The sequence below is a fragment of the Dermacentor silvarum genome, chromosome 2 (genome assembly GCF_013339745.2).
Source record: "Dermacentor silvarum isolate Dsil-2018 chromosome 2, BIME_Dsil_1.4, whole genome shotgun sequence".
In the NCBI taxonomy this organism is placed as follows: domain Eukaryota; kingdom Metazoa; phylum Arthropoda; class Arachnida; order Ixodida; family Ixodidae; genus Dermacentor; species Dermacentor silvarum.
In genome coordinates, this window is record NC_051155.1 from 178,880,940 (window position 1) to 178,902,919 (window position 21,980).

The following is a 21,980-nucleotide window of genomic DNA, read 5'->3' on the forward strand; positions in this document are numbered from 1 at the left end:
TGGCGTGTGCAAAGAATAGGCGTGCCAAGATGGCGTGGCATCTTATGTGCTGTCTTCCCTCACGTTTAGTACTGAAGGTTGCATAATCTTGAGTTTCAGAGATGCGTTGAAGCGAGAAGCAGGCAAAGCATTTGCTCTCCGCTGCCATCACTTTTCATTTTAGTGTCATCCTACTGCGAGTGACACTACCAGTCACGAGGACGAAGTGGATACGAAAGCATGGCTGGCTTCACTTCGTACCACCGATGTGAAGATATCGCCGACCCGGCGTGAAACCATATCTTTCGTCACCACTCTGAAATTGAACAAAATGAATTTTTTTCTGATTAAGATCTGCTTTTTCCGATTGGCTGATAATTAGGAACATTTTGCAGCTCTTTGCGCGTAAGAAAAATCCATTGCCAACTATACTTATTTGCATAAATGGTTGAATTTCAGTCAATGAAATTTCGATATAATGAAAAAAATTGCCAATTTTAGCAACTTTGTTATATTGAGGTATAACTTTATGTATATATGTATATATATACAGGGTGTTTCAGCGAACACTTTCAAAATTTATTTAAGGTTGCCGGTGGCAGATAGCCCAATTGTAGTCAATAAGCTGGTCTACTCGAAGAGGCGGACATTACTTGCACAAAAAATTTAAATGCATAACCGAATAATTAACACAAATCCACTAATTAAGTTTTTAACTAATTACCTGATGACCCATATTGCAATTTACAAATTGTAGCCGTGGAGTTCGCAAGGCGGATCCACTTGGAATTAATTCTCAGGATGACGCCAGTTTCGAGATATTAATTCCCAAATTTTGCGGAAAAATGCATTGGTGTTCCAGTTAATTTTGGGCTTCAATGCAAAAAACGACGTTTTGTTAAGAACCTAACTGGAACGCCGATGCATTTCTCCGCAAAATTCGGGAATTATTATCTCGAAACTGGTGTCATCCAGAGAATTCGTTCTAAGTGGATCCGCCTTGCGAACTCCACAGCTACAATTTGTAAATTGCAATATGGGCCATCAGGTAATTAGTTAAAAACTTAATTAGTAGATTTTTGTTAATTATTCGATTATGCATTTTAATTTCTTGTGCAAGTAATGTCCGCCTCTTCGAGTAGACCAGCTCATGAACTAGAATTGTGCTATCTGCCGCAGGCAACCTTTAAGAATTTTTGAAAGTGTTCGCTGAAACACCCTGTATATATATATATAATGCAACAAGTAGCGCACCCAGGATCTCTGCCGGGGGGGGGGGTTGACAGATTGCAAATACCATCTAAACAGCACTAATTTCAATTTCTTCACGGGAAATTGTCAAAAAATGCGCTTTTTGCGAGTGTGCAGATGATTGCGCGTCTTACATCTTCATCTTAGTTGCAGTACTCAAATGCGCAAGGAAAGAAAAGGGGTTAAACAAAAGGGGGGGGTTAGGTCAGCCTCAAGAGGGGGTTACAACCCCCCCCCCCCGTCGGTGCGCCACTGAATACAACTGACGAGGGTCTGCTCTAGACCACTGTCACTTGTACTTCGCTCCTCAAAGAGGCAGGACGTCTGTCAATTGAGCTCCTGAACAACACTTTGCAATGTGGTGAATGCGGCTTAAATCATGGATCTGGGACCTCAGAGAGGTGCAACGTAATGTTAATGCATTTCTCTCGCACTTACCGCTAAATTTTCACAGAATTTTCTTATCTTTTTCTTCCTTTTCTCATTCAGTTGCATAGACTATATCTTTGTTACTTCGAAAGCAATATTAGGACAAGAAAGGGTTAAGCTAAATTATAGCCAGACGCCTTATGTTTTGCCATGAAAACATCTTGCTTCGTGTTATCACAAGTAACATTTTGATTGCGCCTTCTCCACATTTGACAATGTGCCTTTGGCTGTGTGCTGTCTGACATAGCGTGGCTGGCATGGAGTTGCTGTGAACTGTTGCAAATCACTGATGCAATGCTGATAAACCAGGTGCAGGCCACTCATTCTTAGTTGTATGCACTTACAATCACTTTGTTCTATCAGTATTTACATAATTCAGATGCATGTCAGTGTAAGATCTTGCAATTTAAAAATTATGTCTAGCATCCTACTGCTGTATTTTTAGGAAAATCATTGTGATATCGGATAGTTCAGGCAATGAGGCACTCCTCCCCTTCCCCATTTTTAAAATTATGTCCCTTGTAAAAACAGGGCCCTTGAATTTTACCCAAAGCAGACGCAAAAGGGGTACAGGGAAAGTATAGTGTTAAATGAGCGAACTTAAAAATTACTTTTTATTTTGTCTTGCTTTATTTTTTATTTCTTTAGATTGTATATGGTAACCTAATTAAAAAAATGATGTCATAGAAAAGACAACATGCCATTGAGTGAACTGGCAATCTGAAAAAGTTGTTTGGTCTGGTCTTTAGCAGCGTGGTGTGCTTCCTTTTTTCTTTCTTTCTTTTTCTGTCTACAGTAGGAAAAAACTAAGGGTTCGAAAGTTCTCATGAGAAATGTATGCTTCCTTGTAGCGTCTACAAACACCACTGCACATAGCAGCAGAGCTTGGCTTCACGGAAGTGGTGCAGGTGTTGGTGGGCCATGGGGCAGACCTCTTCCTCCCTGAAAAGGTGCGTGCACAAGCAGTGCTTCGTAAAAGAAGGCCAGCACGGAGTTTCTCAGAGCAGAGGTGCAGTGTCCCTGTCAAAAAAAGCAGTTGACTCCAATTGAGAAAATTCCAATTGGTACCAATGGGAAAATTTCCAATCGTCAATTAGTACACAATTGGGCCAATTATACCAACTGGAACGTGACCAATTGATTTTTGTTGGAGTGACCAATTGTACCCAATAGGTACCAATTGGTTGGAATGACCAATTGCACCAACGGGCAATACCAGTACACATATGCAGGGTGTCCCAGCTTAAAGTAGCCAATGTTTTAAAAACGACGGAGTGTGCTAGGAGGTTCAAACCAACTCAGTGGTGTTGAGGAGCGCGTGTCCTAGTCTGCAGTATTTTTTTCGTTTTGCAAAGTCAATTAATTAGCGTAAACTAATTGCCAAACTTTTTAAATATTGACTTCACCAAGAAAGTGCCAATATGAAAGTTGTAGATCACATTTAAAAATAGCTGACTGAAGTGTTTGCAATTAAGTACCATTGATGGAGCGTCTTGTAATTGCCTTTAAAGAAAGCCCGTGAAATACAAAAACAAGCGGGTGATACACTATTTCAGCGCTACCAGGCGACCAATCAAGAAACGAAATCCGAGTATCTGTACAGCAGTTCCGGGATGGGCTTGGCATTTCCAAAAGCCGCAATGTATGCACCAGCAACTGTCGCTAGTAAGATATGATAGCAAACGAATAGAAGAACACGACAACAGAATTTTCCTTCCCGGTTAAACAGTTCCGCGATTAACATTTACTCAAGCCCGAGCTTTTTTTTTTTTTCCTTTTTTTTTCTTCTTGCCTTACGTGTTCGGGTTTCATTCCACAAGTGGAGCGAATGATATGTTTATGCCATGTCATGTCGAAGCATGACACCTTCATCACCACCGCTCCCTCTGTGCACCCGATCGCGACAGGGCACGTAAGTGAGTCTCGAAAAAAGGCATGCAAACAATGTCCTTTACTGATCGGTTGTTTGGGGGCGCTGAAATAGTGGCGCTATCACGCGGTTGTTTTTGTGTTTAGCGGGCTTTCTTTAAAGGCAATTACAAGACGCTCCATTAATGGTACTTAATTGCGAACACTTCAGTCAGCCATTTTTAAATGTGATCTACAACTTTCGTATTGGCACTTTCTTGGTGAAGCCAATATTTAAAAATTTAGGCAATTAGTTTATGCTAATTAATTGACTTCGCAAAACGAAAAAATACCGCAGATTAGGACACGTGACCCTCAACACCACTGAGTTGGTTTGAGCCTCCTAGCACACTCCGTTGTTTTTAAAACATTGGCTACATTTAGCTGGGACACCCTGTATATACCCCACAGAGCAAACCTAAATAGGATTCCAGCTGTCAGAAACAAGTTCGCTATAGTCTTAGTACTGCATGCATATATAGCTATAACTCATTCCAATTACTTTGAATGGGTTCATACACTGGAATTATGATTTTCCAGTTGGTTATGTTCTAGTTTATTCCTATTGGTAGTTCAATTAGACAGTAGTTGGGAATGTAAGGTGGGCCTAGCTGGTTCAAACTGGCAAGTTCAATTGGACTCAGTTGGTTGCATCCCTGACTCAATTGTAACCAACTGGAGGTAATGATTTCCCACTTGGTCGGAACCAAGTCCAATTGGACTCAGTTGGTTTCACTTTGACTCAATTGTAACCAGTTGAAACTAGGGATTTTCAAATTGGTTCCAATTGGGTCCAGTTCATTACAATTGGCAACTCCAATTGGTTCCTCCTCTGACCCAATCATAACCAGTTGGAAGTAAGGATTTTCTAATTGGTTCCTATTGGTCCCAGTTGATTCCTATTGGAAAAGCCAATTGGAGTCAATTGTGTTTTTTTGACTGTGGTGTTCTGCATAATGCTGGCTAAACTCCACAAGATATGACAGTCTGGTGCTTTTAAAAGGATGTGGCATGTTCTGGATACCAACAGCGGCTAATACAATTTCTGGGAATAGAACAGTGTGTCATCGCGAAAAAATGCAAGTTCCCTGTGCCACTGGCCAAGGTAATAGGACAGATGAATCTTTCCTCGCCAAAGAGGTTTGCTGTGCTCTCTGCAATACTGGCTAAGTTAAGGAAACAGAACAATATATATTTGAAGTAGTAGGCAGCTCGCGGGTACTTCTAATGGTTTGACAGTCCTGTTGCCTGTTCACTTCCTTGTCGATAATGTTAGGTGCGTGGATGACAATGGAAAGTTGTGCATATTCCCACAGAACATACCTTTAGAGCTTGGTTTGTTCCATGTACCTATCTGCATACGTGTGCTATTGAGCAGGAGACAGGGGGTAGGATTCTCGAAGTGGTCTGACATATGACTAGCCACACCAAGAATTGAATCTGAAGAGTTTTGAAGTGGTTCCAAGTGGTTGTAACTGATTTAGCTGGTTATAAGAGTCAGAGGAGCCTTCTGAGTCAAAGCCATATGGATGCTGAGTTGTGTCACGTGCCTTTTACTCTATGCATACCATGCCATATTCAGGCATGTTTTAAAATCTGCCTTGCATTTACAGTAGTCAGGTGCACTGTCATGAAAATCAGTGCCACCTAAGGTATAGCTCTATGAAATAGATTTTTTTTTTATATCGCAACAGCAGCTTTACCTTCTGAATTTCATGTTGAGAACACACTTCATTTTTTCATGTTCTTAGCTTCATAATTTGAATGGGCTAATTTCACAGTAGCTTGTTTAGCATCATTCAACTGTGATGCTTTACAGAACCTTGACCACGAGCATATGCTAGTCTACAACAGCGAATATATGTCAGTGCCAAAGTCATTGCATTACTCTAGAAACGTCTTGGTGGTATTTATTTATTTACAGAATACTGCAGGCCTTGATAGGCCCAAGCAGGAGGAGCAATTAAATGAAAACAGAAAAAAAAAACATCCTTGTTATGAGCATCGGTAACGGAGATATATGGGAAGAAATAAGTGGTTCAGTAGTAAACACATTAGGCAGAAGGCCAAACATAGGTACATACAATACAATAAACACTTTAAGCAAGGGTCAATAAGAACACTAAACACCATTAACACGCACCAACATTGTAACTAAACAGACCACAAGGAACCACACAGGTGTATTGTAACTTAACAAGATCAATAGTACTAATGGTCTCTTTTAAGGCAGGTCAGGTTAAGGTTTGTTTCAGTTACTTATTGTTCGGGGAAAAAACTAGTATTTAACTGTGTTAGCTCTGGGGTTGTATGAAGTAAAGAGTGGTCGTGATGATGCATCGTTCGTCTCGTAGTCACAGGGCTTAGGTATGCCTCAGGATTAAGAGTAAACTGGTAGCAGTTTAACCTTTTCAGTGTCACTGACGTACTGGTATGTTTCCACATTTCTGTCCTGCCATGTCACTGATGTACCCATACATTCTCCACTCTCTCCAGTCGGATGTGCGCAGTAACACGAAGGTGGTGAGCTCCTATGTAGTTCCGCCATCTGCTGTATATTTCTAATAGCATATTTTCTCAGCTCTCTGGGTTTTTGTTAGTGCACATTGGAGCACGCCCCTTTGTGGGCATGGTTTTGCCACCTGGAGTGCGCATGCGCAGATGGGAGGGGTGGCTCCTGGACATTGCGAACTGCTACCGCCAAGTCTTCATTCAAACATTATCACACCAAAGTGCAAGGCCACCACTCTTGCATGTTACTGCCATCTGCCGTATGTTTATAGAAGTGTTTTTTTTTTTCATCTCTGACATGGCGGCACTATTGCGGAAGCGCGTGCATCAGAACGAAACTAGGTAGGCGATACAAACGAAAATAGGAATGTGAGAACCATACTAAGAGTCCATTTGCCATTATCCATGTCATTTTTTTCTTCTTCATAACCAAAAATAAACTGTTGTGTTCGTATTATAGTCCCTGAGAAAAAAAAAACCGACACTGGGGGAGTGTCACCTCCGAAAGGACCCAACACTGAAATGGTTTAGTAAAAATGGAAACTTTAATCAATTAATTTTATGCCATGTCTGGAGTGTATGGAGGCCGTGGTCTTTCATTATGGCTGTGAGAGTTTGTCTGTCCATTAAAAAAAAAAAAAACAGCATTGTGCTGTATTATCTCAAGGGTGCCAATGTTAGTTTTTGTGTAAGGGTCCCAAATAATGCAGGCATATTCCTTTTTAGGTCTGATGATGGACGAGTAAGCTGAAAGTTTAGTACAAACTAAAGTGCAGAGGAGCACACTTTAGTTTGTACCTTAGAAGACAATGTTTACGAAAGGCTGAGCCACAGATGTTAGAGATATGCGAGCTCCAACTTAGGTTTCTGGTTGTAGTTGCACCTAGGTACTTATGTTTGTCAACTTGAGTGAGTTTATGAGACGGAAGGCTGGTACTGAAAAGAAAAACTATTCTTTTTGTTGGTTAGTTTCATAAAAATTTTTATCAACATAAAGCTTCATGTCCATTTGGCTGCACCATTCAAATATGCTCTTTAGGTTAGTATTTAAGGTCACCAATCATTTGCAGCAGTAACTCCAGTGAACAAAATGCAGTCATCTGCAGACAGCCTGACTTGAACTGGTTCTTTAAAACTATGTCAACAGTATCATTAATATAAAGTAAAAGTAATAAGGGCCTGAGAAAATTTCCTTGAGGGATGCCTGAATAAACCAGTAATGGGTTAGAGACAAACCCATCAATAATAACAAACTGCTTGCAATTAGTTAAATATGCTGAAATCCAATTAATTACGAATGGCAGAAGACCTATATATATTCAAGTTTTTGAATGAGCTTAAAGGGCAACTCCGGCGATTTTTTGACCATGTCGAGCTAATAAAATATTTAGCTTCCCGAGGCCCTCCTGTGATGCACCTAATAGGAGAATTGTTCCGCAAATTCGAAAATAATTTTAAATAAGCAAAAAAGTGCGAAAACGAAACCGAAACCTGAGCAAGCAGCCGAGCGAACCTTTGCGTGTGACGTCACGAATGGATCCCGGCGGGGAAGGCGCGCAACGCATGCCGGTCTCGCCCGCGGGGCGACGAAACCGGCGAAGAGCAGACGCTCAGCTTATTCGTGACTGCGCCGGACTTTCGGGGACCTTCGGGCTACATTGCAAGCTGCACCACCTATTCGGATCTGTCAAACAGTGACAGTTATGATTCAGACGAATTCAATAGCCACGAATCGCCGTCCTCCACCACTAGAGCCTGCACCCATGCGCAACATATCGCGCTGCGACATGAAGACCAAGGGATAGCCCTAACCACTGATATACGTGCTGCTTGCTATTTAAGGTGTTTTACCCCTCTCAGGAAACCGCTTCGCATGCTCACTGTAAGATGTGGAGCACGACTTCCCGCATTTGTATCCCACAAGAACGCCACTGACAGTCCAAAGCACCGACGGGTGCATTTGTTTACATCGGCAGGTACAGCGACCACTCGTACGTCGTTCGCTTGAGATAGCTGCTCATCGGCGTAATCAATTAATGTCAGAACATATCAAAACACGTAGATTTTGTACGTGTAAGCACCGGTACATCACTCTGTGTCGCGCTGATACGTGCGACCACACACCTTCGGAAACAGCGAGCGGGAGACCGTAGTAGGGAAGCGTTGTGCAGCCGGCTTATCATTCTTCGTATTCTCTTCATGCGCACAATCAGTGTTGCGTAAAGTAGACATAGATTAGGACATTGAGCGTATGATCGTTCATTTAGAGAATGTATAGTTTTCTCGCGGAAACGCCGATGTCACGAAGTATGACATCGTTGGCAGCTGAACGAGACGGTTGTTTACGCATGCTGTATCGAAGGGGCCTCTGCTTGCTGCCCATTTGGGATACGAGGCAAACAGTGCACCTCGTAAGCTAAATAATGAGTCAGCATAACAATAGGTAATAATACACCCAGGGATTTGCGTAGTCACATTTCATTTAGGGAAGCGCCGGCGAATGCGACTGGCGGCATTCGAGAACGGCAACGTATACGGATGTTGATTGCGCGTCGTGTTGTCGCTTGTAGCTTTTTGCGTGTGCACTGTACGAAATGAGGAATGATTTATTTCAAATCCGTATGGTCAAAACTGAACTACAGAAGCAGCTTTCCTCATCCTAATAGCTTAATTAGCTTCATATCAGTGGGTCTGGTCCGCCAGCAGCAGACTCACGAACTCGGCCACTGTGATAGGCTTAACCTCGGCTGAACGCGATCGGCATCGGCTCAAACTGTGTTTGCGGATGGCGAGGGCTGAAGTTCGTGCAGCCAACAACGCAACACCACTTGCCACCCCGCATCACTTGCCCGTCCACAGGGAATGCAACTTCTCGCGACAGCAACATCTCACACCAAGCACTAGCTCGCGATCGTCGACTCCTGCACGCTCTCGTCGCTGTTGTCTGCATGATCCCGGCATGCTCTGCGTGGACCATTCCTGACGTCATGCACAATGTGGCCTATAACTGAGGAGGAGGTAAGGTAGGGTGCTCGAGGCATTAAATTAAATTCATTTGTAAAAAATCTGTGCAACTCTCAAGCCTGATTTTTTTAGGGCATGACAGAGGTATTCAGAGGAACAGACCCAGCGAATTTCATCGACATCCGTTGACACCGAAAAATCGCCGGAGTTGCCCTTTAACATGTGAAACAAGGTCGAACACCTTACTAAAATCTAAGAATATTAGATCAACCTGTCCTTCTTTATCTAGGATACTTGTAAAAAATGAACAACTGTTACTAACTGTGTGACTGTGGAAACCCTTTCCTAAAACCGTGTTGCAGAGGGGGAAAGTATGTCTTTGCCATTTAAATAATAAGTTATAAAATTTGCAATGATGTGCTGAAGCATCTTACAACAAGATGGAATAAGTGATATGAGTCAGTAATTAGTAAGTGCCAGAGAATCTCCGTTTTGAAAGCAGGAATGCTAAACTCCCAGAAAGATGGCAGTTTAGCAGTCAAAAATGATGTGCGAAATATGATGTCAAGAAACTTGGAGAGCATTTCTGCATAACAATGAAGAAAAATATTTCGGATGATATTGAGGTCGGGCGAGGTTTAAGTTATCAAGTTTAGCAACATTGAAAAAAACACAAGGTTCTGACACGAAGTCCAAGTCAACACAAAATGTCAGGTTATTAGTATGTGTGCGTTCATGTTCATCAGCATTAGCAAAGACACGGTGGAAGCAGGTATTGAAGTTATTAGCGATGTCTTATTTGTCAACGAGCAGTATGTCATTGCAGTCTGAAGTTTGTACCCTGCGAGTGCCCACATTGCAATTTTATTGCTTTGTATCGAAAACAGTCACTTTCACTACTATCACATAGAGTGCATAATGAAAACTGAATATAATTCTTGTTTATGCAACCATGGCACATCAGGCTTTCTCCTCATTTTGCGGTTGTATGGGCATGCATCTGATGCACATTCCAGCCAATTGGTCAAGAAATTTCTTTTAATTTGAGCCTGCGTGTGTTATGTGCACAAATGCGTCCTGTGGTTGTGAGCATACGTAAAAAATTATCAAGGGGCAAACATCAGTGCTACAGCAATCTAAACCTAACCTTTGTACCGTTCTCATTGCGTTTTGTGACTGATATTGTGACATATCTATCAAACAAGATTTGATAGATATGTGGAAAAACTCTGTTAAAGTATTCAAGTCGCATAAGTTTAGTTGTTGTGGTAAGGTGCTGTTTTTATGTTGGTACCATATGAACACAATTTTAGTGCACGTGGAAAGTTACCTAAATCTGTAGAATTGAGCATTGAAACAAGACGCAAATTTTTTGTGGACAGGGTGGACGGACAGCACTCTACATAGCTGCACGTGGCAGCTACACAGCAATAGTGGATATGCTCATTACGGCCGAACGGGAGATCAAGCACAGGAGCAAGGTCAAGGAGCAGTCAGTTACAACACTACAGGTGAGACCAGCCTGGAGAGAACAACAGCCAGTATCTGCTTTGGTAAATCTGTTTTTACATGAGTCATTGTTTATACATGCCTGCTTGCCACTTCGTTTTCAATAAGCGCTTGTCACGGAGACACGAGCAGCACGCAGTCACTTCAGCTGTGAAATGAGAAAATGTTAAATTTTTGGGGCATTGTAGCGAGGGTTTGATTCCACTTTCTGTTGCTGGCATGACTGCTATGTAAATGGACAGTGGTATTCCCTCTAAGTGGACGTGTATAATGTGCAAGGTTAGATGCACCAGAATGGAGCAGAGTGTAAATACTGGGTTGAAACTGCCTATTGTTAAATGAATGCAGCCTGGTACCCGCCAGTTTTGCAACAGTCTTGTGGACATCAAGGAAGAAAGTGTGGCAAGCGACCAGCAGCAGCATTCTGGTGCCGAAAATGCTGAAGACGGAGAACAGCTGCAGCAGCAGCGACAGCAGCAAATGCAGCGCTTGTCCTGGACCCTGGCTAAGGAAATGCTGATGCCCAATGACTGGAAACACTTGGCACGACACTGGGGATTCACTCCTGAACATATCAAGGCCATTGAACACCAGTACACAGGTGATCAGCTGTATTGTGTACTACTGCTAATTGTACTACGGAGGCCAAGTGTCGTAAGCACAGCCGAAATTTCTGTTAGTTTTTTTGTGCTGCAGTACAGTGTTTCTTACATAGTGGTTCATGAACCCGTGTCTACGGAGCCATCCTCTGCTGAAGATCCACGGATCTCATATTGTGAGCCTTATAAGGACCACTGAAGGAGGGGGGGGATCCACAAGGATTACTATAGAGATGCATCAATAAGAGTGATCCTTCCTGCATCAAAAGAGTGAGGTGTTTGTCTGGCAAGGCATTTATAATTACCGGGGCAGTATTGTAGTTGCGATCACTTTTGGTGATGGTATCTCTTTCATGAGATCTCATGTGCATTGGCACCAGATGCATCCCAGTACTGCAGTCAAGTTCAGTTAATTTGGTTCCAGTTAGATTTCTCGGTTAATTCGATCCAGACCAAAGGTTCTGGCCGACGCCCAAGCACTTCTACGAGCCCAAACTTTCGTTATTTCGATGCTAAAATTGTTCTTCGTTGGATAGTTTGAACTTGACCAGTCAGCATGCATTCGCCTGACCTCTATGGTGACCCCAATAGTGACTCCTATAGTGACAGTGTCTATCTTGGCGGAGCTTAGAGGACAGGAAATGCAGTGGTGCCACTGACGAACTGAGATTTGGAGCAATTTTTGGAGCAGCAAAATCTTTTGGAGCAGTTTGGAGCATCCAGATACAGATTTAGGAGCACTTTGGAGCTAATAAATGCCAGCTGCTGGACACGTCCTAAGCTATTTCAAACACTTAAAATTGACAAGCGTTATTCCAGAAAGTATTTGCTTGCTGTAAAACAATGTTTCTCTGCCTCTAAATACATGAGTTTCCCTTTAATTTAAATGAAGACAACAAGCTTGTTCACACAGTGTGCTGTAATTAGTTTATTCCAAGTTTAGTGAAGCTGCTCAGATGTTGCCTTTTACATCGTGTGATTTTTTCATTGACAGCTGACACTTTGTTATGTTTTCAGCAAGGCCAGCCTTGATAAGCCCCTCGTAACGCTCAGTCATTGCTTCAGACGACACCAGGTACTTTTCAACGGTCTGTTTTTCCTCGTAAAGCTGAAGCCTTTGTTCAGCAACTGCCCGATTCACAACTGGCGTCGACCGATTATTTCGACACCAGCAATTCAAACAAGCTCGATTATTCAGACTACTTTGAGGCACCATCACTGGCCCATAAATTTAAAGTAAGAGTATGACTGAAATTTCGGACTCCACCTGCACGACTGCGTGCTAATTTGACCGCTGAGTTGAGCGGAAATAGCTATGTTTTGGCGTTGATACGTCGCTGGCATCGCCGCAGCATGGGGGTGTGACTGTTTTCACAACAAATCCATGCAGGGGCGGGGCCTTGCCTCGATGACGTATCACCATTTTCTTTTCTTTTTTTCCTCTCTGTTTGGTGGAGTGGTCGTTTGTGCCCTGGTGCCGCGGCAGAAGTCGCGGGGTGTTTCGGAGCACAGCGTAGCAACACCCCAAATAAAAAAGTACTGCTCCAGTCAGGTAGACTGCTCCCTCCCTGATGGTGATATTATATTTGGATCATCAAAACAGTGATGCGTTTATTTAGGAATACCATCGATCCCTAAACAGCAGCCACAATTATGCCCAGTCACCACCAGCCCAGCGCGTTCTCCGTTCCAAAGCGGCGGCGTTGGAATGCCGCCAAATAGAGAGGAAGAAAAAAAGAAAGGAAATGGTCATACGTCATCGAGGCGAGGCCTCGCTCCTGCATGGATTTGTTGTGAAAACAGTCGCACCCCCATGCAAACAGAGAGGAAGAAAAAAAGAAGAAAATGGTGATACCAAGAAAGAAAATAAACTTTTTGCCGAGGCGGGATTCGAGCCCGCGTGCCCCCGGTCCCAAAGCGAGCGTTGCAACCACTAAGCCATACCAAAAGGAGGCATTGGCCATACATACAGCCATGCTTTCGGAGAATGCATTCATGCGAACCACATGATTGCGTTCGAGCGTCGTCGTCTTCGTCGAAAAAAAAAAAAGGAAATGGTGATACGTCATCGAGACGAGGCCCCGCCCCTGCACGGATTTGTTGTGAAAACAGTCGCACCCCCAGCCAATGCCTCCTTTACTAGATGCCTGCCGCGTGGTCTGGTAAACCTGGTTCCGTGCCCTCTCCCTTTTCTCGTCTCCGCAAAAAGGCAACGAGCGCCACTCGTGGCGCACGTCTGCAACCTAGATCATGTGCTGCGGCCTCTGAGATTACCGTAGCCATAGAGTTTCTCACGATATAGTGAGAAACTCTATGACCATAGCATCTGTTAACGTCTCGGAGTCGGCAGGCGCTATCGAAGCGCGGACGGAAGTCTTCGGCCACTGCTGCCGCTGCCGCCGGAAGTTGAAAGGGCAACGAGCGCCACCCCACAAAATTTATGATGAACTAAGGGAACCACCGTCCCAATGGGAAAGCGAGCGACGTGGCGGGCATCTAGTAATGGAGGCATTGCCCCAGCATAATGGTCAGTCATGTTGCCGACACCTCCTGGAAACCGAAACTAGCGAAGCCTGGTTAATCCAGCACCGACCACGCGCCAACCGTCGGGCAAACGAACCCCGTCAAGCAATTCAGGAGTGCATTCACATTGGCTCCACGTGTCCAGCGTTTATTCATTGACGTGTTAACTAGCGACACGATCGCGGCGACTTAAGTCGTTTAAGCAGTGCCGACTACACCCTCGATGTCTCCGCTGACGAGGACAGTGACTGTTTCAATAAAAAAAAAGCGTCATTCGGCTCTGATAGCGCGGTCGATCCCTGCGCGGCGATTTGGTAGCGGTGCATTCGGCTCGATTCTATATGCCGCCCTTATCATCCACCGATCTCTGCCGGCTGATACCATATAACGCAGGCGGAGCGCCGCTCTTATACCACTGACGAATTGCAAGGAGTGGCAGCGGAAAATGCAGCGCTACAAAATTGTGGTCCTGTTGCCAAAGGTTAAAGATTAGGTGCATGCATTATTTGTACTTTTGTCTTTTTGTAGCGACAGCTTTAGCCACTGGCGGAATAAATTCAGCTATTTTCTGGCGAATTTGGATATTTCCGACTCCAAATTATTCGTACTTTTAGGCAGTCCCCATCGAGCCCGAATTATCGTTCGCCATTCGATTTATGAAGCTGCTCTAGTCATGCGCACTACACACGTCTGCGGGTCACTGTGGCCACACACGTAATGCGCAGGCGTTAATTTTGGCGCACTTCGGCGCAAAATTGTGTATTTTTATCAGGATGGCGCAGGAAATCTCGTATGGCGCAATTTGGCGCAGGAGTGAGAGCACTGGGAATGTGTTGGACACACGTCATCTCCCATCGGAAACGCCTACTTCTTACCTGCCCTAGGTAGATTTTCAAGCAATAATCATAGCTCACATTTGAGAGATTTTGATTTGGGGCCCCAAAGGTTTTGCAGCCCCAAAGAAAGCGTCTTTGCCACTGCGCATGTGCGATACGCAAGGAGAGTTTAGCATTTGCTTCAGCGACGCTATTTCATGGAAATAGTGCTCCGACCTAAACTGGACGCAAGCGTTTTTCGTCAATGAACACGGTGGCATCCATTGAAGTGACAGCTCTCGCCTTGCACCGCATTTGACCCCAGCCTCATTAACCTGCAGCCATAAAAAGCAATGAACGATGTCGCAGGCTTTTGCTTTCACATATTTCATGTAAAAAAAGGGTTAAGCAAGAAATTACTGCTGTTTTTTATAATGGTAGCCGAACTTGAAGGCCACCAGGCCTAACACAAATGCATCTTGTTGCTGTGGGGAGGCCCTCCTCATTGCTAGGTTGGCCGAGATTGAATTCAGAACTTAACATGACACCATTAATTATGAACACTGTACACTAGTACTCAGACTAATTACTATTAGTGATGAAACATGTACATATCGAAAGCGCCGTTATATTGCTGTGCTTTAGATTACTCTTTGTTGAAGCTTCTGTTTTTGCTCATCAAAGTGCTGCAAGCACACAATGCAAAAGAGCGAGCGCTAAACCCTCTTTTAAAACTCATTGCTCTCGCGTGATGCAAAGGCCGTGTGTGCAAAGCTCTTCGGATCCCCAAAGATAGGGGCCCCTATTCAAAAACTCTCTAATGCCTGATTACGGTATTTACCAGATTCTAACGAGAGAGAGAAAGAGAGAAATAACATTTATTAGCCCCAAGTCCGGGCGCCTGTTCCAGGAAATAACGAAAGCCCAAGTCCGGGCCTCCAGATTCTAATGAGCTTTTTTTTTCATGCAAATTGGGCCGAAAATTACCTGCGTGGTGCAATCGGATACGAAACCAAACCCGCCTTCGTGGCCTTCGTATGCTTTACCGCACAACACAAATATATTGTGGCAAAGCTGACTCTAGGAAACCGGCCACCATTGTGCAACACATATTATAATTATCCCAGAAAGTCGGGTGCGTGTTCGATTCCAACTTTGTTTAGGAACTGTCATTTTTACATTATTTTTCAACTTTCAACTTTTTTTCAACCAGGGGGCACGTTAGAATCAAGCAGATACTGCCAAATGAATCTGTAGTGTGTTCTGATGTTTTTTCTGTCTTGTTTAATTCGACCCGCCGGATAATTCGATCAGTTTTGTCGGTCCCGTCAGGGTCTAATAAATGGAAGTCGACTATATGGCCAACAGCGTTCCTGCCACCGTGCGAAGATAATGAGCTTGGCTGAGTGCCAGAATCGCTTTCAGCCACATAGACGAGGCAACCTAAAGTTTGCCCGCGCGGCACCAGTGCCGAATACTCCCCTCATGGAAGGATGGCAGTGTCGGAAGGTCTTCGCTGGGCCAGCGTGCGCCCGTGTTCTCTACGTCGCGAGCGGTCGTGAGCGTTCTTTTCGCGACGGCGAGCGCAACCTCATCAACCAGGAAAGGTGGCACGTCATACTGCTGTGTTGTTGATTGCCACAACAGCCTCTAAGGTCGAAAGCTGCCCGTGAAGTGCTACAGAATTCCGGGGAGGTGGTACGAGAAGGGGGAACAGACAACAAGCGTGGATAACTGCAGTGCACCGAGTCAAGTAAGTCACTTTCGCATTCGCAAGCAATATCACGGCCTCTCTTTAAAAACGCAATATTAAGCCTGTATTTAGCGCATGGCCGTTTGTTTAGACGTGTCACTTAGTTGAATTGTACAGTGACATTCGCCGTGTTAGCTTAGCGGTAAATGCATACGTGTGGCGCCGCTAAGCTCGACGACGTGAGCTTGATTCCTGGCCACGGTGGCCGCATTTCGATGGGGGCGAAATGCAAGAATTTACTTGTTACCGTGTACTTTGATTTTTGTGCACGTTAAAGAACCCCCGGTGGTCAAAATTATTCCTGAGACCCTCCATTACAGTGTGCTTCGTAATGATATTGTGGTTTTGGCACATCAAACCCCCAATTTTAATTGATTGTACTGTTCGTTCACTCGCAATCAGCAAGGACGAGCTCAAGAGAATTATATATTCCTTTTGCAAATGATGCAACTTAAATTGCTAGTTGTGCAGGCAACAAAACGGTCCGTGCGCTACTTGTCTTTTGTGTGGTGGCAATCCGTACTTATTGCAAGCTGCGGTCGTCGCGTGTGTCGGTAAAAGCGGCAGATCGGAAAGCAGCTGCTCGAGATGTGCGCGTTTTGTTTGTTGCTTGGCCATGCTTTCTAGGTTCACAATATGCAAGCATGCTTTAAAGTAATTGCCACCTTGCACATTCTTTCTGCTTCACTCTTCCTGCCAAGAATCTTCGTTTTGTTTAGTAGCCGGCCATCGGTGTGAGCTTACTTTAGCTGCGGCAGGGCATTCGCCTGACGAGGAAGTAGATTTGCTTTGATGAGGCATGTATCGCTAATTCTTGCGCTCGTGCTGCTGGTGCCAAGGTAATCGCCGGTTACCGTGATCTGGGTTCATTTCACAGAGAAGTTTGTACGAGCGATTTCTCATGAGTAGTGAAAAGATACCTTGCTCACTAATGCAATGAGTTGCCATGACTACATTGAATAAGGCATGATATACATGAAATATTTATACAGCATGATATAAGCATTATGCGCATATGTAGTACTTACATTGTTAAATAATTTCATTGGCTTATTGGTGCCTAATGCATGTGTTCTTTCTGTGCTGACAGTGTGGATGCCACTCCCTGGGAGCAAAAATGAGAGCAGCCGTGTGTGCGCGCCCAACAACCAACGAAACCAACCACAATCGTCACCGTCTCTGCACATCTTTGTAATGACCGCTTTGTAACTGCACCATAGAGAAATAAAAGTGACTAAATTACTGAACTCGGTGTGTACCTCTACCTCGATGTCGTATACCGTGTAGACTGCTTATAACGTAAGTCGCCGGAGTCGCGAATATCCGCACTATAAGCGGTACCACACTATAACCAAAGCAACAATTTTCTAGGCCCGCACATATGCAAAACATGTACACCGAGCTGCCACGCATATGCGACAGTCAAGGAATGCGGCTAGAACGTTTGCATTCAATTTACAGTCGAATCTCGTTAATTCGAAATAATTCACGCAGCGGCACCTCCCGCCGGCATTGCTCTGGCACCGCCATAGAGTAAAAGCTTAGGAGAGACCCCTCAATGTCGCGCGTGAACAAAACAAAAAAAAGAAAATAAAGAAAAAAAAGCGTGGCGGAAATTTCACCCTCTCTCAAATGGCAAAGTCGCCGATTCTGCGCGTTGCGCCGGAACATGCGTGTACGTGCAGACATCTCAGCCACGCTACCGTAGCCACGCGTGGAAAATGGCAGTGAACCCTTCTTTCTCCTTTATGCTTCCTCTACTTTTTAATCACGCGTTTACCTTGCACGCTGCGGCTATGGCGCAGAGGGAAGCAGCGGCGCTGTCCCAGGCCGGCTAACGAAACTGCCCACGCCGGCAAACGCCTGCTTCCCGATAACGGCAGAAAACGAAACTTCGGGGAGCTGGCGCCGGGCCGGCTGGAGCGGCGGCACCTGCGCCTGCACAGCGGCGGGCGCGCACGGTGACAGTCGAAAGTGAGGGAACTACGAGGGAGGGCGAGGCGAGCCACCGAAGTGGCGGAGTTGCCGAGCCGAAATCCGCTTCCCTGTCGCCCTCCTCCCTCACATTCCACGGTCTCCGCGTGCGCCCTTCGCCGTGCCATTCGCCGCTCGCTCCCTTAAGTTTCGTTTACTGCCATTATCGTGAAGCAAGCGTTGGCCGGCGTTGGCAGTTTTGTGGCCCTCTCTCGCTATGCGCGCCGTGATATTTCACCACTCGCACTCAAGATTCTGGTTTCAGCCTCACTGGTTGTTCGTTCGCACCACGTGCCCTTCTCCTCCACTTCGTCTCTCTTTCTTCCTCGAGCACTCCTTGGGGTGCCCGTTTGAGGGGAGCGTTCGCCGTCTCCGCTGAATTCCGTACTCCCAGGCAGCCGTACTGTAACCGGTATTTCGTTCCCCACAACTGCACTATAAGCGATACGTGTATACATGGAGTGCTATGGGAAAATTAACGGGAGTCTGAAAAGACCGCACTATATCCAGTCCTGCACTATAAGCGGTTACGTTATACAGTACAGACCACTTATAACGTAACTGCTTATAGTGCAGGACTGGATACAGTACGGTCTTTTCAGATTCCCGTTAATCTTCCCATAGCACTCCATGTATACGCATAGCGCTTACAGTGTGGCCGCACGAGACGAAATACCGGTTATAATGCGGCTTGCGCGGGAAAATCTCGCCGACAAGGGCGGCAGCGAGCACGCTTCTCAACAAGGTGTGTGCTGCTGGCCGGCGTATGCATTATTCAATGCAATCAAACTCTCGTTAATTGGGACTTATTTGGCCGCACATCAGGTGATTCGGACTACTTTCGGAGCTCGGTAAGCGAGGAGCTCCGAAAATGCGCGACGCAAAAGAGCAAGAACGGCGCTAGCGTCCAACCGAAATGAAGCGGCGGAGTCCGCATCGCCACAGCCATCAGTTGAAATCGTACGTGAATGACAGCAATGCCGGAACACTTCGAGCCTATTTGTGTCTTTAAAGCCTGTATTCTTGTGTTTACCGCCGCGTTGGCCGCGGGCTTTCGTAACTGCATAGTCGTCATCCACGATCGCGTCGATAGCGGCCGCGGTTTTCTCCGCAGCGGTTGCGGTGAACAGTATAGTTTCGTTTTTACTCGGTACGCGCGTGGCCGCGTGCCTAAAACACTGCGGAGTCGCCCTCGATGATCGCATAGATAGCGACCACGGTTTTGATGGCCAGTTGCAGCGACTGGACGACTCGGTGCGTGCGTCGGGCACGTGCCTTCAGCACCACAACGTTGCCGTTCATAATCGCGTCGATAGCAGTCACGGTTTTTTCCGCAGCGGTTGCGGCAAACAGTTGTTTCGTTTTGACTCAGTGCAAAGCTGTCGAGCTTGAAGAGCACCGGCTACATCGCGATTATGTTTTCGCCAGCTCACTGGAGAAAACGTAATCGCGATGTGCCCGCGATAGTACAAAGCGTGTCTACATGCTTGGTACACATGTTTTGCATACCTACAGGGCTTGAAAATCGTTGTTTTGGTTATAGTGCGGTACCGCTTATAGTACAGACATTCGCGACTCCGGCGACTTACGTTATAAGCGGTCTACACTGTATGTGGTCTATACTGTACAATCTTGTTGGACACTTCCGACACGCACTTGGCTTTCACTGTCACATCGCCGCCCACAATTTGTTCAACGCCATACACGTGTGGAAGCGGACGCTCCCCTTTCTTGAGGTTGCTGCCATGAAAAAAGCTGTCGGTGTCGGCAACCTTCTTGAAACCGCATTGCAGTCTTTGCATCACTGTTCAGCAAGCACGCGATCTGCTGCCGTCGAAAACGGAGCGCTGTGAGCACGAGCAGCGAAGAAAAGTGTGGGCGAAACAATGTAAACAAAGCGCAGACTGTGTAAACAAGCACAGATTGTGTAAACAAGCGTAGCACCACAGCGCGACCGCGCTGCTTGACATTTCCACATTGGGGGCTCTGTCAGGAGGCGCAGTAGTGCCTTCTGGCAATCGTTTGCTCGTCTATACACCGACGCATCCGATGCCAAGTCACGTGCGAAAGTGATACCATTTCCGAAACTGATCGCCTGAGAATGCCACCTCTGTCATCATAAAGCCATGTTTCTGGCCATTGATTCTGGTGAAATTGTAAACAACCAATAGGTTTGATGTCAAGCTAGATTTCTGACTTGTGCATATTATCACACCCATATTCAGTGTGTACCATCACCGATTTCATTGGGAGCAGAATAAGTGGCATGTAAAGCACTGAATATGCGTTCCTTACAGACTGAAATATGATGTCGATAATTTTGAATGCCTGTGGTGTGTTACATTTGCTGTGCAAGCTTTCTTTTTTTCAATAGCATAAATAAACTTGCAAGCATAAGGGTATGGCCACGCTAGCGGCAAAAACGCGCGTTTTTGCCGCTAGCGTGCCTGTACCCTAAATGTTAAATAATGTGAAGGTTAGCAGGGTCTCGAATGACCTTTAGTAAGTCTATGGGCTCTTGGCAGCCAAAAATTTGAGAACCACAGCCATAGTCACTTATTAGCCTTTTATGTAAATGTTAGCTGGTGAAGAACTGTAGTATTTCAAGGAACATCGGAAATTGAGAGAGAAGCTTATTTTTAAGAACAGATGCCAAGATCTCATACATGGTGCATTCATGTTGTCTGCATAGCCAGTAACCATCAGAGTTGCACTTGGATGCATGTTAGCGACTCTTGCAGCAAACCTGCTAACTCTCCCGAATTTTTCATAAAGTTTACAAGTTTGGGCTCAATCTACGACTTTACAAATGTGTCATCTAGTTTCATGAAAAATTAATTTGATTCATGAAAAAGTATTACTCGACAATGTCCCTATGCCTTGGAAGACTTATCATTGTGAAAGGACAACAGAAGGGTACCTGCTCGGAGCAAGTTTATTCACACGTTCTTGAAGCAGGTGATATTGGCAACAGAAATGCCATTGAAAAGTCATTGTGATCTGAAAATGCTGTGTTGTTTGTTGGTTTGTGAGGTTCCAAGTTTGCTTCTGTTTGTGTCCTGTGTCGCAAGTCATTGTTAATGAAGCGCATATATATTCCTTAAAAGGTGTATGCTCAGGGAAAACTTAATGAAAGTGTTCTATTCTCTCTTCCAGTGTTATGTCTGTTATAATCAATATAAAAATTATTGGTTATAACAATGGAATTTTCTTGGCACTTGAATATTGTTTTAAGTGGGTTCAACTGTATGTCCATTAAAGCATTTACACCTAAAGCACATCGTTATATGGGAGCAATAACTGCCCCCCTGGCAAAAACTGAGTCCCTTTGTAAGTGTCTAGGACATGAAAGGCACAGGAAATTGTCTATAACTCCACTGTATTACTATAGGTATACATGTTTTTATGACATGTGCTAATTGAGCCTTAATAAGTTTCAAGGGATGCAGAAGAACTATTTTGCTCAGTGACATTCTCTGCAGTGCCAGTTTCTTCTTTTCTTATTCATCTTTTTTCATTATGTGTCTTTGTGGTTGTTCTAGGTAAATCCAGCTACAAAGAGCACGGCTATCGAATGCTGCTCATCTGGTTGCATGGCCTCCCGCCAAACGCAAATCCACTCAAGGAGCTCTTTGAGGCTTTGGTTGCCATTGACAAGAGAGACGTTGCTGGTGAGTATTCTTAGTGAAGCAGTGCAACTTAACACAGGTCGGCAAAACCAAATTGGTTTGCAAATCACAGCAGGCTTCGTGTCTCTAAGGTCTG

At 44.9% G+C, this 21,980-nt stretch overlaps 1 protein-coding gene across 1 annotated transcript in view; it reads left to right on the forward strand.

Annotated features, from left to right (window-relative positions):
• The window catches only part of LOC119442212 (ankyrin repeat and death domain-containing protein 1A), a 50,511-nt gene that overhangs the window by 23,573 nt on the left and 4,958 nt on the right, over positions 1–21,980 (forward strand). The window contains exons 11-14 of the mRNA XM_037707000.2: positions 2,511–2,609; positions 10,425–10,553; positions 10,900–11,152; positions 21,758–21,886. Of these exons, the coding sequence (XP_037562928.1) occupies positions 2,511–2,609; positions 10,425–10,553; positions 10,900–11,152; positions 21,758–21,886 (610 nt within the window). The remainder of the gene's footprint in view (positions 1–2,510; positions 2,610–10,424; positions 10,554–10,899; positions 11,153–21,757; positions 21,887–21,980) is intronic.